The sequence below is a fragment of the Oncorhynchus masou genome, chromosome 8, assembly GCF_036934945.1.
Source record: "Oncorhynchus masou masou isolate Uvic2021 chromosome 8, UVic_Omas_1.1, whole genome shotgun sequence".
Lineage (NCBI taxonomy): Eukaryota > Metazoa > Chordata > Actinopteri > Salmoniformes > Salmonidae > Oncorhynchus > Oncorhynchus masou.
Window position 1 is genome coordinate 4,210,782 of NC_088219.1, and position 16,683 is coordinate 4,227,464.

Sequence of the window (16,683 nt, forward strand, 5' to 3'; positions counted from 1 at the left end):
GACCTTACCGTGAAATGCTTACTGACAAGCCCTTAACCAACAATGCAGTTTATGAAATAGAGTTAAGAAAATATTTACAAAAAAAAGAAGAGAAATGTGCGTAACAATAACAAGGCTATATAGAGGGTGTTACTGTGGAGGCCATATACAGGGTGTTACGATACAGAGTCAATGTGGAGGCTATATACAGGGGGTACCGGTACAGAGTCAATGTGGAGGCTATATACAGGGTGTTACGGTACAGAGTCAATGTGGAGGCTATATACAGGGTGTTACGGTACAGAGTCAATGTGGAGGCTATATACAGGGTGTTACGGTACAGAGTCAATGTGGAGGCTATATACAGGGTGTTACGGTACAGAGTCAATGTGGAGGCTATATACAGGGGATACCAGTACAGAGTCAATGTGGAGGCTATATACAGGGGGTACCGGCACAGAGTCAATGTGGAGGCTATATACAGGGGGTACCAGTACAGAGTCAATGTGGAGGTGATATACAGGGTGTTACGGTACAGAGACAATGTGGAGGCTTTTTACAGGGGGTACCGGTACAGAGTCAATGTGGAGGCTATATACAGAGTATTACGGTACAGAGTCAATGTGGAGGCTATATACAGGGTGTTACGGTACAGAGTCAATGTGGAGGCTATATACAGGGTGTTACGGTACAGAGTCAATGGGGAGACTATATACAGGGGGTAACAGTACAGAGTCAATGTGGAGGCTATATAGAGGGTGTTACGGTACAGAGTCAATGTGGAGGCTATATAGAGGGTGTTACGGTACAGAGTCAATGTGGAGGCTATATACAGGGTGTTACGGTACAGAGTCAATGTGGAGGCTATATACAGGGTGTTACGGTACAGAGTCAATGTGGAGGCTATATACAGGGTGTTATGGTACAGAGTCAATGTGGAGGCTATATACAGGGTGTTACGGTACAGAGTCAATGTGGAGGCTATATACAGGGTGTTACGGTACAGAGTCAATGTGGAGGCTATATACAGGGTGTTACGGTACAGAGTCAATGTGGAGGCTATATACAGGGTGTTACGGTACAGAGTCAATGTGGAGGCTATATACAGGGGGCACCGGTACAGAGTCAATGTGGAGGCTATATACAGGGTATTACGGTACAGAGTCAATGTGGAGGCTATATACGGGGTGTTACGGTACAGAGTCAATGTGGAGGTTATATACAGGTGTTACGGTACAGAGTCAATGTGGAGGCTATATACAGGGTATTACAGTACAGAGTCAATGTGGAGGCTATATACAGGGGGTACCAGTACAGAGTCAATGTGGAGGCTATATACAGGGTGTTACGGTACAGAGTCAATGTGGAGGCTATATACAGGGGATACTGGTACAAAGTCAATGTGGAGGCGATATACAGGGTGTTACGGTACATAGTTAATGTGGAGGCTATATACAGGGTGTTATGGTACAGAGTCAATGTGGAGGCTGTATACAGGGGATACTGGTACAGCGTCAATGTGGAGGCTATATACAGGGTGTTATGGTACAGAGTCAATGTGGAGGCTATATACAGGGGGTACTGGTACAGAGTCAATGTGGAGGCTATACACAGGGGGTTATGGTACAGAGTCAATGTGGAGGCTATATACAGGGTGTTATGGTACAGAGTCAATGTGGAGGCTATATACAGGTGGTACCGGTACAGCGTCAATGTGGAGGCTATATACAGGGGGGTACCGGTACAGAGTCAATGTGGAGGCTGTATACAGGGGATACCGGTACAGAGTCAATGTGGAGGAGATATACAGGGGGTACCGGTACAGAGTCAATGTGGAGGCTATATACAGGGGGTACCAGTACAGAGTCAATGTGTAGGCTATATACAGGGGGTACCGGTACAGAGTCAATGTGGAGGCTATATACAGGGGGTACCAGTACAGAGTCAATGTGGAGGCTATATACAGGGTGTTACGGTACAGATTCAATGTGGAGGCTATATACGGGGTGTTACGGTACAGAGTCAATGTGGAGGCTATATAGGGGGTGTTACGGTACAGAGTCAATGTGGAGGCTATATACAGGGTGTTACGGTACAGAGTCAATGTGGAGGTTATATACAGGTGTTACGGTACAGAGTCAATGTGGAGGTTATATCCAGGTGTTACGGTACAGAGTCAATGTGGAGGCTATATACAGGGGATACTGGTACAGAGTCAATGTGGAGGCTATATACAGAGTGTTACGGTACAGAGTCAATGTGGAGGCTATATACAGGGGGTACCGGTACAGAGTCAATGTGGAGGCTATATACAGGGTATTACGGTACAGAGTCAATGTGGAGGCTATATACAGGGTGTTACGGTACAGAGTCAATGTGGAGGCTATATACGGGGTGTTACGGTACAGAGTCAATGTGGAGGCTATATACAGGGTGTTACGGTACAGAGTCAATGTGGAGGTTATATACAGGTGTTACGGTACAGAGTCAATGTGGAGGCTATATACAGGGGATACTGGTACAGAGTCAATGTGGAGGCTATACACAGGGGGTACCGGTACAGAGTCATTGTGGAGGCTATATACAGGGGGTACCGGTACAGAGTCAATGTGGAGGCTATATACAGGGGGTACCGGTACAGAGTCAATGTGGAGGCTATATACAGGGGGTACCGGTACAGAGTCAATGTGGAGGCTATATACAGGGGGTACTGGTACAGAGTCAATGTGGAGGCTATATACAGGGTGTTACGGTACAGAGTCAATGTGGAGACTATATACAGGGTGTTACAGTAAAGAGTCAATGTGGAGGCTATATACAGGGTGTTACGGTACAGAGTCAATGTGGAGGCTATATACAGGGGATACTGGTACAGAGTCAATGTGGAGGCTATATACAGGGGGTACCGGTAAAGAGTCAATGTGGAGGCTATATACAGGGGGTACCGGTACAGAGTCAATGTGGAGGCTATATACAGGGGGTACCGGTACAGAGTCAATGTGGAGGCTATATACAGGGTGTTACGGTACAGAGTCAATGTGGAGGCTATATACAGGGTGTTACGGTACAGAGTCAATGTGGAGGCTATATACAGGGGGTACCGGTACAGAGTCAATGTGGAGGCCAAATCCTCCTAAGGGGAGGGTGGTTGGGTTGTCGTGCACTCTTCACGACTGTCTTGGTGTGTTTGGACCATGATAGTTCGTTTTGTGATGTGGACACCAAGGAACTTGAAACTCTCGACCCGCTCCACTTCAATCCCATCGATGTTGTTGATCAGCGTGGCAGATGTGTTGTGGCCACTTGGGGGTGGCCAGGATCCAGTTGCAGAGGGAGGTGTTTAGTCCCAGGCTCCTTAGCTTAGTGAAGAGCTTTGAGGGCATTGTGGTGTTGAACGCTGAGCTGTGGTCAATGAACAGGTGTTCTTTTTGTCCAGGTGGGAAAGGGCAGTGTGGAGTGCGATTGAGATTGCGTCATCTGTGGATCTGTTCGTGCGGTATGCAAATTGAAGTGTGTTTCTGGGATAATGGTGTTGATGTGAGCCATGATCAGCCTTTTCAAAGCACTTCATGACTACTGACGTGAGTGCTACGGGTCTGTAGTCATTTAGGCAGGTTGCCTTTGTGTTCTTGGGCACAGGGACTGTGGTCGTCAGCTTGAAACATGATAGTATTACAGACTAGGCCAGGGAGAGGTTGAAAATGTCAGTGAAGACAGATTGTGGTTGTTGTGGATGGCTTTTCACAAATCTAAATGTGTATTTGAACTTTGAACTTGAACCTTTCCATTCCTTGGCACAGGGATGATACTATGGTGGTCTGTTTAAAACATGTTGGTATTATTGGCTCGGCCAGGGAGAGGTTGAAAATGTCAGTTGGTCAGCACATGCTTTGAGTACAAGTCCTGGTAATCCGTCTGGCCCCGTGGCTTTCTGAATGTTTATAATGGTCTTGCTCACATCGGAGAGCGTTGATCACATAGTCGTCCGGAACAGCTGGTGCTCTCATGCATGCTTCATTGTTGCTTGCATTGAAGTGAGCATAATACCACCCGGGTCCTGTTTCAGTAGTAATGAAATCAGACCTTCATGTCAGACTTGATTGTGTGTTTTGAGGATAATTGTCTTGCTGCTTGACCCAGCTGCACCTCAGCTTCAGCTCACAGACAGATGGCCTGACATCCTCCTGTAGAATTCTCTGATACAGAGCAGAATTCAGGGTTCCTTCTATTAAGGCAAGTCATCCAGGTCCTGGGGCAGCAAAGCATCCCCAAATCTGGACACACCCACTTACATGACCTTCCTTCCTCTGGACACACCCACTTAAATAACTTTCCTTCCTCTGGACACACCCACTTAAATAACTTTCCTTCCTCTGGACACACCCACTTACATAACCTTCCTTCCTCTGGACACACCCACTTACATAACCTTCCTTCCTCTGGACACACCCACTTACATGACCTTCCTTCCATCCAGGTCCTGAGGCAGCAAAGCATCTCCAAACCACCACACTATCACCACTGTTGGTATGAGGTTCTTACTGTAAAAAATGTATTTTTTTTGTAGTTCAAAAAAGTCTACAATCATCTCTTCAGTCTTGATGATCATCCAATGAGTCAACTTTTTTTTTGTTTTGGACGACATTGGTCCCATTATGTCTGGCGAAAACCTAACCGTTTTCTCACAGCCATTAAAACTCCATAGCTGCTGCTTGAAAAGATGCCTATACAATGTCTGATTTGTTATCGTTAACCAATCACTGCCCTTCTTTGTGAGGCTTTAAAAAGCTCCCTGGTCTTTGAAGTGTACATGATTGAACTGGATCTTACAGATGTATGGAGGACAGGGAAAGTAATTAAACAATCATTAAGTCACACAGTGAGTCAGTCAGTGTTACTACATGATTTCATATGTGCTATTTTACAGTTCTGATGTCTTCACTTTTATTCTACAATGTAAGAAAGATCAAGAAAAACCCTTGAATGAGTTTTGACTGGTTCTGAGGGTATCCAGGGACGACCAGGGGAGATTTTTTGAGAGAGACAGAGAGACACAGAGAGACAGAGAGACAGAGACACAGAGAGACAGAGACACAGAGACACAGAGAGACAGAGGGACAGAGACACAGAGAGACAGAGGGACAGAGACACAGAGAGACAGAGACACAGAGACACAGAGAGACAGAGAGACAGAGACACAGAGAGACAGAGACACAGTGAGACAGAGACACAGAGAGACAGAGAGACAGAGACACAGAGACACAGAGAGACAGAGAGACAGAGACACAGAGACACAGAGAGAGACAGAGAGATAGAGAGACAGAGACACAGTGAGACAGAGACACAGAGAGACAGAGAGACAGAGACACAGAGACACAGAGAGACAGAGACACAGAGAGACAGAGAGACAGAGAGACAGAGAGACAGAGAGACAGACAGACAGACAGAGAGACAGACAGACAGAGACAGAGACACAGAGAGACAGACAGAGACAGAGAGACAGAGACACACAGACAGACAGGAGCTCCCGAGTGGCACAGCAGTCTAAGGCACTGCATTTCAGTGCTAGAGATGGCACTACAGACCCTGGTTCGATTCCAGGCTGTACCACAACCAGCCGTTATTGTGAGTCCCATAGGGCGGCGCACAATTGTCCCAGTGTCGTCCGGGTTTGGCTGGGGGAGGCCGTCACTGTATCTTAAATAAAATAAATAAAAAAGAGAGGCTTTGGAGGGCTGGACACATACTATCCCCACCCCCTCTATCCACTCTTTCCTCCGCTCTCTCCGTTCCAGGCAAATCATCACAAGTGGATTTAAGACTTAAAAGATCAGAGCGCTCCTCGTGCATCAAAGGACTCATTTCTGTTAGTATGCAGGCAGGCGGGGAATATATATATATTTTTTTTTTTAAACGCATAAATCCATATTTCTTGGGAGGTTGAGATGGTAAACTGTTGAGATGGGAGAAGAAACGTAGAATAAAGTAGATCCTCTTCGCTCTGTCTCAGGCACTTCAGAATGTAGCCTTTAGAGGTGTTTCTGAAAAGTGGTATTTTTCAATTAACATCTCAAAAAGAAAAGCTTGACAGCTCTACAAAATAGAAATGTGATTCATATTTAGGCCAGGATTCAGGACTCTCATCTTTGAATAAGCTCACGAAGGGACAGGGTTTGTATCTCTGTTGTAACGAATTATTCTTCTATGAATGTTCATGACACACCTAAAGCCTGATTCACACCTAAATAGACAAATATAAATATACAGTTTGGGCTAACTGTATACAATATGGGTTATTTGGGTAAATATTGGACAGAACACACGCTAAGTTATTTTGACAGAACCAAATTGGGTTGCGTGTATAACATGGGATTAATTTAACCATCAGTTCGGTTAATTTAACCATCATGCTGGGTTAACCAAGCATCTAATCTAATCTAATCCTTAGGTTATTTTCAGAAGGCGTGATTTATTAGGGGGCGTGGCTTTCAGATAGATCATATTGGCCACCCGTGATCGTAAATGTCCTTCCTGTTCATCATGTCCTTCCTGTTCATCATGTTAAGTTTACATACTTTTCTTTGTGCTTTTTTTTTTGCCATTCGAGAAAATGTAAATGATTTATTACAAAATATAATAAGGTGGACCACTTTATACAATGACACACACACACACACACAAACACACACACACACACACACACACACACACACACACACACACAAGGTGTGACCACCATTTGCCTCATGCAGCGCGACACATCTCCTTCACATAGAGTTCATCAGGCTGTTGATTGTGGCCTGGGGAATGTTGTCCCACTCCTCTTCAATGGCTGAGAAGTTGCTGGATATTGGCGGGAACTGGAACACGCTGCTGTACACCTTGATCCAGAGCATCCCAAACATGCAGAATGGTTGACATGTCTGGTGAGTTTGCAGGCCATGGAAGAACTGGGACATTTTCAGCTTCCAGGAATTGTGTACAGATCCTTGTGACATGGAGCCGTGTATTATCATGCTGAGACATGAGGTGGTGGCTGATGATAAATGACATGACAACGGGCCTCAGGATCTCATCACTGGTATCTTTGTGCATCCCAAATGCCATTGATAAAATGCAATTGTGTTCGTTGTCTGTAGTTTATGCTTGCCCATACCATAACCTCACCAACACCATAGGGAACTCTGTTCACAACGTTGACATTAACAAACCGCTCGACCACACGACACCATACATACTGTCTGCCATCTGCCCGATACAGTTGAAACCGGGATTCATAAGTGAAGAATATTTTCCTTATCAAGTTGAGTACAATGCCGAAGTGCAGTCAGGTCGAGACCCTGTTATCTTATATTTATTAAGGATCAAAACAGCAGCTACTCTTCCTGGGGTTTATTATGGATCCCCATTAGTTCCTGCCAAGGCAGCAGCTACTCTTCCTGGGGTTTATTATGGATCCCCATTAGTTCCTATAAAAGCAGCAGCTACTAATCCTGGGGTTTATTATGGATCCCCATTAGTTCCTGCCAAGGCAGCAGCTACTCTTCCTGGGGTTTATTATGGATCCCCATTAGTTCCTGCCAAGGCAGCAGCTACTCTTCCTGGGGTTTATTATGGATCCCCATTAGTTCCTGCCAAGGCAGCAGCTACTCTTCCTGGGGTTTATTATGGATCCCCATTAGTTCCTGCCAAGGCAGCAGCTACTCTTCCTGGGGTTTATTATGGATCCCCATTAGTTCCTGCCAAGGCAGCAGCTACTCTTCCTGGGGTTTATTATGGATCCCCATTAGTTCCTGCCAAGGCAGCAGCTACTCTTCCTGGGGTTTATTATGGATCCCCATTAGTTCCTGCCAAGGCAGCAGCTACTCTTCCTGGGGTTCATTATGGATCCCCATTAGTTCCTGCCAAGGCAGCAGCTACTCTTCCTGGGGGTTATTATGGATCCCCATTAGTTCCTGCCAAGGCAGCAGCTACTCTTCCTGGGGTTTATTATGGATCCCCATTAGTTCCTGCCAAGGCAGCAGCTACTCTTCCTGGGGTTTATTATGGATCCCCATTAGTTCCTGCCAAGGCAGCAGATACTCTTCCTGGGGTTTGTTATGGATCCCCATTAGTTCCTGCCAAGGCAGCAGCTACTTATCCTAGGATAGGATAAGTAATCCTTCTCACCCCCCCCCCCCCTTAAATGATTTAGATGCACTATTGCAAAGTGGCTGTTCCACTGGATGTCATAAGGTGAATTCACCAATTTGTAAGTCGCTCTGGATAAGAGCGTCTGCCAAATGACTTAAATGTAAATGTGCTCTTCCTGGGGTTTATTATGGATCCCCATTAGTTCCTGTCAGGGCAGCAGCTACTCTTCCTGGGGTTTATTATGGATCCCCATTAGTTCCTGCCAAGGCAGCAGCTACTCTTCCTGGGGTTTATTATGGATCCCCATTAGTTCCTGCCAAGGCAGCAGCTACTCTTCCTGGAGTTTACTACGGATCCCCATTAGTTCCTGCCATGGCAGCAGCTACTCTTCCTGGGGTTTATTATGGATCCCCATTAGTTCCTGTCAAGGCAGCAGCTACTCTTCCTGGGGTTTATTATGGATCCCCATTAGTTCCTGCCAAGGCAGCAGCTACTCTTCCTGGGGTTTATTATGGATCCCCATTAGTTCCTGCCAAGGCAGCAGCTACTCTTCCTGGGGTTTATTATGGATCCCCATTAGTTCCTGCCAAGGCAGCAGCTACTCTTCCTGGGGTTTATTATGGATCCCCATTAGTTCCTGCCAAGGCAGCAGCTACTCTTCCTGGGGTTTATTATGGATCCCCATTAGTTCCTGTCAGGGCAGCAGCTACTCTTCCTGGGGTTTATTATGGATCCCCATTAGTTCCCGTCAGGGCAGCAGCTACTCTTCCTGGGGTTTATTATGGATCCCCATTAGTTCCTGTCAGGGCAGCAGCTACTCTTCCTGGGGTTTATTATGGATCCCCATTAGTTCCTGTCAGGGCAGCAGCTACTCTTCCTGGGGTTTATTATGGATCCCCATTAGTTCATGCCAAGGCAGCAGCTACTCTTCCTGGGCTTTATTATGGATCCCCATTAGTTCCTGCCAAGGCAGCAGCTACTCTTCCTGGGGTTTATTATGGATCCCCATTAGTTCCTGCCATAGCAGCAGCTACTCTTCCTGGGGTTTATTATGGATCCCCATTAGTTCCTGCCAAGGCAGCAGCTACTCTTCCTGGGGTTTATTATGGATCCCCATTAGTTCCTGCCAAGGCAGCAGCTACTCTTCCTGGGGTTTATTATGGATCCCCATTAGTTCCTGTCAGGGCAGCAGCTACTCTTCCTGGGGTTTATTATGGATCCCCATTAGTTCCTGTCAGGGCAGCAGCTACTCTTCCTGGGGTTTATTATGGATCACCATTAGTTCCTGCCAAGGCAGCAGCTACTCTTCCTGGGCTTTATTATGGAACCCCATTAGTTCCTGTCAAGGCAGCAGCTACACTTCCTGGGGTTTATTATGGATCCCCATTAGTTCCACACATTTAGTGTGTTCCCTCAGACCACTCCTCCACTATCACATATCTACAATACAACATCTATGTGTACGCATAGAGTGCGCATGTTATCGTGTGTGTCTATGCCTGTGTGTGTCTCTTCACAGTCCCTGCTGTTCCGTAAGGTGTATTTTATATATATTTTTTCATCTGATTCTACTGCTTGCATCAGTTACGTGATGTGGAATAGAGTTCCATGTAGTCATGGCTCTATGTAGTACTGTGTCATGGCTCTATGTAGTACTGTGGAATAAAGTTCCATGTAGTCATGGCTCTATGTAGTACTGTGGAATAGAGTTCCATGTAGTCATGGCTCTATGTAGTACTGTGTAATAGAGTTCCATGTAGTCATGGCTCTATGTAGTACTGTGTAATAGAGTTCCATGTAGTCATGGCTCTATGTAGTACTGTGGAATAGAGTTCCATGTAGTCATGGCTCTGTGTAGTACTGTGGAATAGAGTTCCATGTAGTCATGGCTCTATGTGGTACTGTGGAATAGAGTTCCATGTAGTCATGGCTCTATGTAGTACTGTGGAATAGAGTTCCATGTAGTCTTGGCTCCATGTAGTACTGTGGAATAGAGTTCCATGTAGTCATGGCTCTATGTAGTACTGTGGAATAGAGTTCCATGTAGTCATGGCTCTATGTAGTACTGTGGAATAGAGTTCCATGTAGTCATGGCTCTATGTAGTACTGTGGAATAGAGTTCCATGTAGTCATGGCTCTATGTAGTACTGTGGAATAGAGTTCCATGTAGTCATGGCTCTATGTAGTACTGTGTAATAGAGTTCCATGTAGTCATGGCTCTATGTAGTACTGTGGAATAGAGTTCCATGTAGTCATGGCTCTATGTAGTACTGTGTAATAGAGTTCCATGTAGTCATGGCTCTATGTAGTACTGTGGAATAGAGTTCCATGTAGTCATGGCTCTATGTAGTACTGTGTAATAGAGTTCCATGTAGTCATGGCTCTATGTAGTACTGTGGAATAGAGTTCCATGTAGTCATGGCTCTATGTAGTACTGTGGAATAGAGTTCCATGTAGTCATGGCTCTATGTAGTACTGTGGAATAGAGTTCCATGTAGTCATGGCTCTATGTAGTACTGTGGAATAGAGTTCCATGTAGTCATGGCTCCATGTAGTACTGTGGAATAGAGTTCCATGTAGTCATGGCTCTATGTAGTACTGTGGAATAGAGTTCCATGTAGTCATGGCTCTATGTAGTACTGTGGAATAGAGTTCCATGTAGTCATGGCTCTATGCAGTACTGTGGAATAGAGTTCCATGTAGTCATGGCTCTATGTAGTACTGTGGAATAGAGTTCCATGTAGTCATGTAGTCATGGCTCTATGTAGTACTGTGGAATAGAGTTCCATGTAGTCATGGCTCTATGTAGTACTGTGTAGTACTGTGGAATAGTACTCAATGTAGTACTATGTAGTACTGTGGAATAGAGTTCCATGTAGTCATGGCTCTATGTAGTACTGTGGAATAGAGTTCCATGTAGTCATGGCTCTATGTAGTACTGTGGAATAGAGTTCCATGTAGTCATGTCTCTATGTAGTACTGTGGAATAGAGTTCCATGTAGTCATGGCTCTATGTAGTACTGTGGAATAGAGTTCCATGTAGTCATGGCTCTATGTAGTACTGTGAAATAGAGTTCCAGGTAGTCATGGCTCTATGTAGTACTGTGGAATAGAGTTCCATATAGTCATGGCTGAGGTGTGCCTCCCATAGTTTGTTCTGGACTTGGGGGATTGTGAAGAGACCTCTGGTGGCATGTCTTGTGGGGTATGTATGGGTGTCTGAGCGGTGAGCTAGTAGTTTAAACAAGCAGCTCGTTTATTCAGCATGTCAACACTTCTTACAAATACAAGTGGTGATGAAGTCAATCTGTCCTCCACTTTGAGCCAGGAGAGATTGACATGCACATGATTAATGTTAGCTCTCTGTGTCCATCCAAGGGAAATGGTCAGCCGTGCAGCCCTGTTCTGAGACAATTGCAATTTTCCTAAATCCCTCTTTATGGCACCTGACCAACACGACTGAACAGTAGTCCAGGTGCGACAAAACTAGGGCCTGTAGGACCTGCCTTGTTGATAGTGTTTTTAAGAAGGTAGAAACTAGGGTCTGTAGGACCTGCCTTGTTGATAGTGCTGTTAAGAAGGTAGAAACAAGGGCCTGTAGGACCTGCCTTGTTGATAGTGTTGTTAAGAAGGTAGAAACAAGGGCCTGTAGGACCTGCCTTGTTGATAGTGTTGTTAAGAAGGTAGAAACTAGGGCCTGTAGGAACTGCCTTGTTGATAGTGTTTTTAAGAAGGTAGAAACTAGGGTCTGTAGGACCTGCCTTGTTGATAGTGCTGTTAAGAAGGTAGAAACTAGGGCCTGTAGGACCTGCCTTGTTGATAGTGTTGTTAAGAAGGTAGAAACAAGGGCCTGTAGGACCTGCCTTGTTGATAGTGTTGTTAAGAAGGTAGAAACTAGGGCCTGTAGGAACTGCCTTGTTGATAGTGTTGTTAAGAAGGTAGAAACAAGGGCCTGTAGGACCTGCCTTGTTGATAGTGTTGATCAGGCCCTACACCCAAGCAAGGGCACTGCGTTCATCCACCTCTGGCCTGCTCGCCTCCCTACCATTGAGGAAGTACAGTTCCCGCTCAGCCCAGTCAAAACTGTTCGCTGCTCTGGCCCCCCAATGGTGGAACAAACTCCCTCACGACGCCAGGACAGCGGAGTCAATCACCACCTTCCGGAGACACCTGAAACCCCACCTCTTCAAGGAATACCTAGGATAAGATAAGTAATCCTTCTCACCCCCCCCCCTTAATGATTTAGATGCACTATTGTAAAGTGGCTGTTCCACTGGATGTCAGAAGGTGAATTCACCAATTTGTAAGTCGCTCTGGATAAGAGCGTCTGCTAAATGACTTAAATGTAAATGTAAATGTAATGTTGTTAAGAAGGTAGAAACTAGGGCCTGTAGGACCTGCCTTGTTGATAGTGTTGTTAAGAAGGTAGAAACTAGGGCCTGTAGGACCTGCCTTGTTGATAGTGTTGTTAAGAAGGCAGAGCAGCTCTTTATTATGGACAAACATGTTTTGACTATGACTGTTTACTATCCATAGTGACAGACAGAGCTCTCATTCCATTACCATAGCGACAGACAGAGCTCTCATTCCATTCCCATAGCGTCAGACAGAGCTCTCATTCCATTTCCATAGAGACAGACAGAGCTCTCATTCCATTCCCATAGCAACAGACAGAGATCTCATTCCATTCCCATAGAGACAGACAAAGCTCTCATTCCATTCCCATAGAGACAGACAGAGCTCTCATTCCATTCCCATAGAGACAGACAGAGCTCTCATTCCATTCCCATAGCGACAGAAATGGCTCTCATTCCATTCCCATAGAGACAGACAGAGCTCTCATTCCATTCCCATAGCGACAGACAGAGCTCTCATTCCATTCCCATAGCGACAGACAGCTCTCATTCCATTCCCATAGCAGCTCTCATTCCATTCTCATAGCGACAGACAGAGCTCTCATTCCATTCCCATAGCGACAGTCAGAGATCTCATTCCATTCCCATAGCGACTGACAGAGCTCTCATTCCATTCCCATAGCAGCTCTCATTCCATTTCCATAGCAGCTCTCATTCCATTCCCATAGCGACAGACAGCTCTCATTCCATTCCCATAGCGACAGACAGAGCTCTCATTCCATTCCCATAGCGTCAGACAGAGCTCTCATTCCATTCCCATAGCGACAGACAGAGCTCTCATTCCATTCCCATAGCGACAGACAGAGCTCTCATTCCATTCCCATAGCGACAGACAGCTCTCATTCCATTCCCATAGCAGCTCTCATTCCATTCTCATAGCGACAGACAGAGCTCTCATTCCATTCCCATAGCGACAGTCAGAGATCTCATTCCATTCCCATAGCGACTGACAGAGCTCTCATTCCATTCCCATAGCAGCTCTCATTCCATTCCCATAGCGACAGACAGCTCTCATTCCATTCCCATAGCAGCTCTCATTCCATTCCCATAGCGACAGACAGCTCTCATTCCATTCCCATAGCGACAGACAGCTCTCATTCCATTCCCATAGCGACAGACAGTTCTCATTCCATTCCCAAAGCAGCTCTCATTCCATTCCCATAGCGACAGACAGCTCTCATTCCCATAGCAGCTCTCATTCCATTCCCATAGCAGCTCTCATTCCATTTACATTTACATTTAAGTCATTTAGCAGACGCTCCATTCCCATAGCGACAGACAGCTCTCATTCCCATAGCAGCTCTCATTCCCATTCCCTGCCCATTATGGCCAGGTGGGAAGCTACCGCCCCACCTGCCCATAAGAAGTTAACAACAGCTGGTGGCCGATTTCTAATGTTAAGGAAGTCTCGAATTTGAGCTCGTCGTAGTTAGAATACCACATGAAGAACATCTATATTTTTCATAGCAGTTGTTTTTTTGCTAATATATGCATATAATAATTATTACTGAATAGAAAACACTCTAAAGCTTCTAAAACCGTTCGAATTATGTCTGTATGTAAAGCAGAACTCACAGGGCAGCCATTCTCCCAAACTCTCTCTCTCTCCTAAGAAAGTTGCTCCAACTTTGACGTCATCGCCCCCACCCTTCCCAACCAGCTACGGATCTGGGAACAGTTTCTATTTCTTCAGCTCGCTCCCGTCTTTCAATGAGATGTGCAACGGAGAAAATAGCACGAGCTTTGACTGCTTGGTGGGCCAAATACTGAGGTGTCACGAGTTTTCAGGAGTTCGCTCTGTGAAAACGGACTGTTTTTTCCAATCCAGTTCGTTACGTTTGATTTAATCGCCAATTGTTTTGTACGTTAAAAACATCCTAAAGCTTGATTCTGCACTTAGTTTGACCAGTTTAGTCGACATATAATATGTAAATTTGAAGTTTTGATGCGCAATTTTCGTGATCAGAAGTCCTTTTTGGGGTAATTCACCTGAAGATGTTAGCTTTTGCTAATACAAAGACACACCAACAGCAACCAAACGTTATATTAGGTAAGTATAACTCCTTCCACGGCATTCTTGTCGAAGACCATCAAAGGTAAGGGAATATTTATGTTATAAAATTGTATTTTTGTCGAATCCAACATAGTAGAGAAATAATGCTAATGGCTGAGCGCCGTCTCAGATTATTGAATAGTGAACGAATTCTGTAACGTTAAAAATAAATGTAACACAGCGTTTGCATTAAGAAGAAGTGTATCTTTCTAAATATATGTAGAACATGTATATTTAGTCAAAGTTTATGATGTTTATTGCTGTTATCTGGCGTTAGCTGCTGGAGATATTTATAATTTCTCCGGTCATTTCTGCTGCATTTTTGAACATGGCTCAATGTAAATGGAGATTTATGGATATAAATTGCATATTATTGAAAGAAACATAAATGTACTGTGTAACATGTGCTATTACTGTCATCTGATGAAGATTTTCAAAAGGTTAGTGAATTATTTTTCTTTTAATCCTGCGTTTGTGATTGTGCTATTTTGCATAGCCATGTGGCTACATATTGTATGTTTCCCTAGTGGTGGTTTAACATAAATATGTGCTATGTTTTCGCTGTAAAACATTTTAAAATTCGGACATGCTGGGTAGATGAACAAGGTGTTTATCTTTCATTTAAGCTATTGGACTTGTTAATGTGTGGAGGTTAAATATTTTTAAGAATATTTTTGCTTTCCCTGCGCCATCGTTTGGGCTGAAGGGGGGGGGGGTGTTCCCAGTTGGGAACCTGTAGCCCCATCTTAAACAAAGTCGGCATCCTTAGAAGTAGAAAATATTTCACGTTCATCTGTCGCTCTACTCCGCCTTGTCTGCCTCCCTTTCCATTGGTCTTGACTTGAGCTATTGCTAGTGAAGTGCAACATTGTATCAAATCATCAACTGGGTTTTCCCCCAAGCTGTCACTAGAGAACATGCAACATTAATTCGCCCATCGCAGGGCCTCAAGAGTGAGTGAGGTGAGGACATACAGCCGTTTTGTTTCTACGACGTCTTCACTGGATATGCGGAACCATCAGATCATGATGTTTTGCTCTTTCACTATGAAGCCTGGCGAAACAAATTACTGAGAAGAGCAGCTTTTTAGTGATGGACGTGGTGAGTTATGACAATAAGAAATCAGGCAGTGCCCGGCGGCAAGGTAGCCTAGTGGTTAGAGTGTAGAGGCGGCAAGGTAGCCTAGTGGTTAGAGTGTAGAGGCGGCAAGGTAGCCTAGTGGCTAGAGTGTAGAGGCGGCAGGTAGCCTAGTGGTTAGAGTGTAGAGGCGGCAGGTAGCCTAGTGGTTAGAGTGTTGGACTAGTAACCGAAAGGTTGCAAGTTCAAATCCCCGAGCTGACAAGGTACAAATCTGTCGTTCTGCCCCTGAACAGGCAGTTAACCCACTGTTCCTAGGCCGTCATTGAAAATAAGAATTTGTTCTTAACTGACTTGCCTAGTAAAATAATTGCCAAATGGGCATTTTCCTACTTTTTCATGCAACAGACCACGTAGGTCCACTTTCTGTGTGTGGTCTGCCTCAATGTTATCAGGAAAGAGAAACCGGAGATGCTCGTTGCTCACATGGAGCACTTTAAACAAAAGACAATGACATTTTTTGTTGTTGTTAGTTGACAAAAAAACTCATAATGGTTATGAAATAAAAACGTTTACGGACCTCTTTGAAGAGGTTCATGAAGCGGGGTCCAAAGCGCCAGGGTTTGTGTCGGTGACACTGCAGGGAGCTGACCGTCATCTGAGTGGCTCGCTGTGACGCCACGGCAACCATGAACACAGCGTCATACATCAACGCCGCCTCCGTCTGGTACCAGGAACACATGGAGGAGAGAGGTTAAAACACTGATTCCCATAGCAACAGACAGAGCTCTCATTCCATTCCCATAGTGACAGACAGAGCTCTCATTCCATTCCCATAGCGACAGACAGAGCTCTCATTCCATTCCCATAGCAACATACAGAGCTCTCATTCCATTCCCATAGCGACAGACAGAGCTCTCATTCCATTCCCATAGCAACAGACAGAGCTCTCATTCCATTCCCATAGCGACAGACAGAGCTCTCATTCCATTCCCATAGCAACAGACAGAGCTCTCATTCCATTCC

General features: G+C 45.1%; 1 protein-coding gene across 3 annotated transcripts in view; it reads right to left on the reverse strand.

The window, feature by feature from the left end:
- The window catches only part of grik1a (glutamate receptor, ionotropic, kainate 1a), a 121,313-nt gene that overhangs the window by 50,082 nt on the left and 54,548 nt on the right, over positions 1-16,683 (reverse strand). For all 3 annotated transcript variants that reach the window (XM_064971325.1, XM_064971326.1, XM_064971327.1), the window contains exon 8: positions 16,238-16,381. In XM_064971325.1, the coding sequence (XP_064827397.1) occupies positions 16,238-16,381 (144 nt within the window). The remainder of the gene's footprint in view (positions 1-16,237; positions 16,382-16,683) is intronic.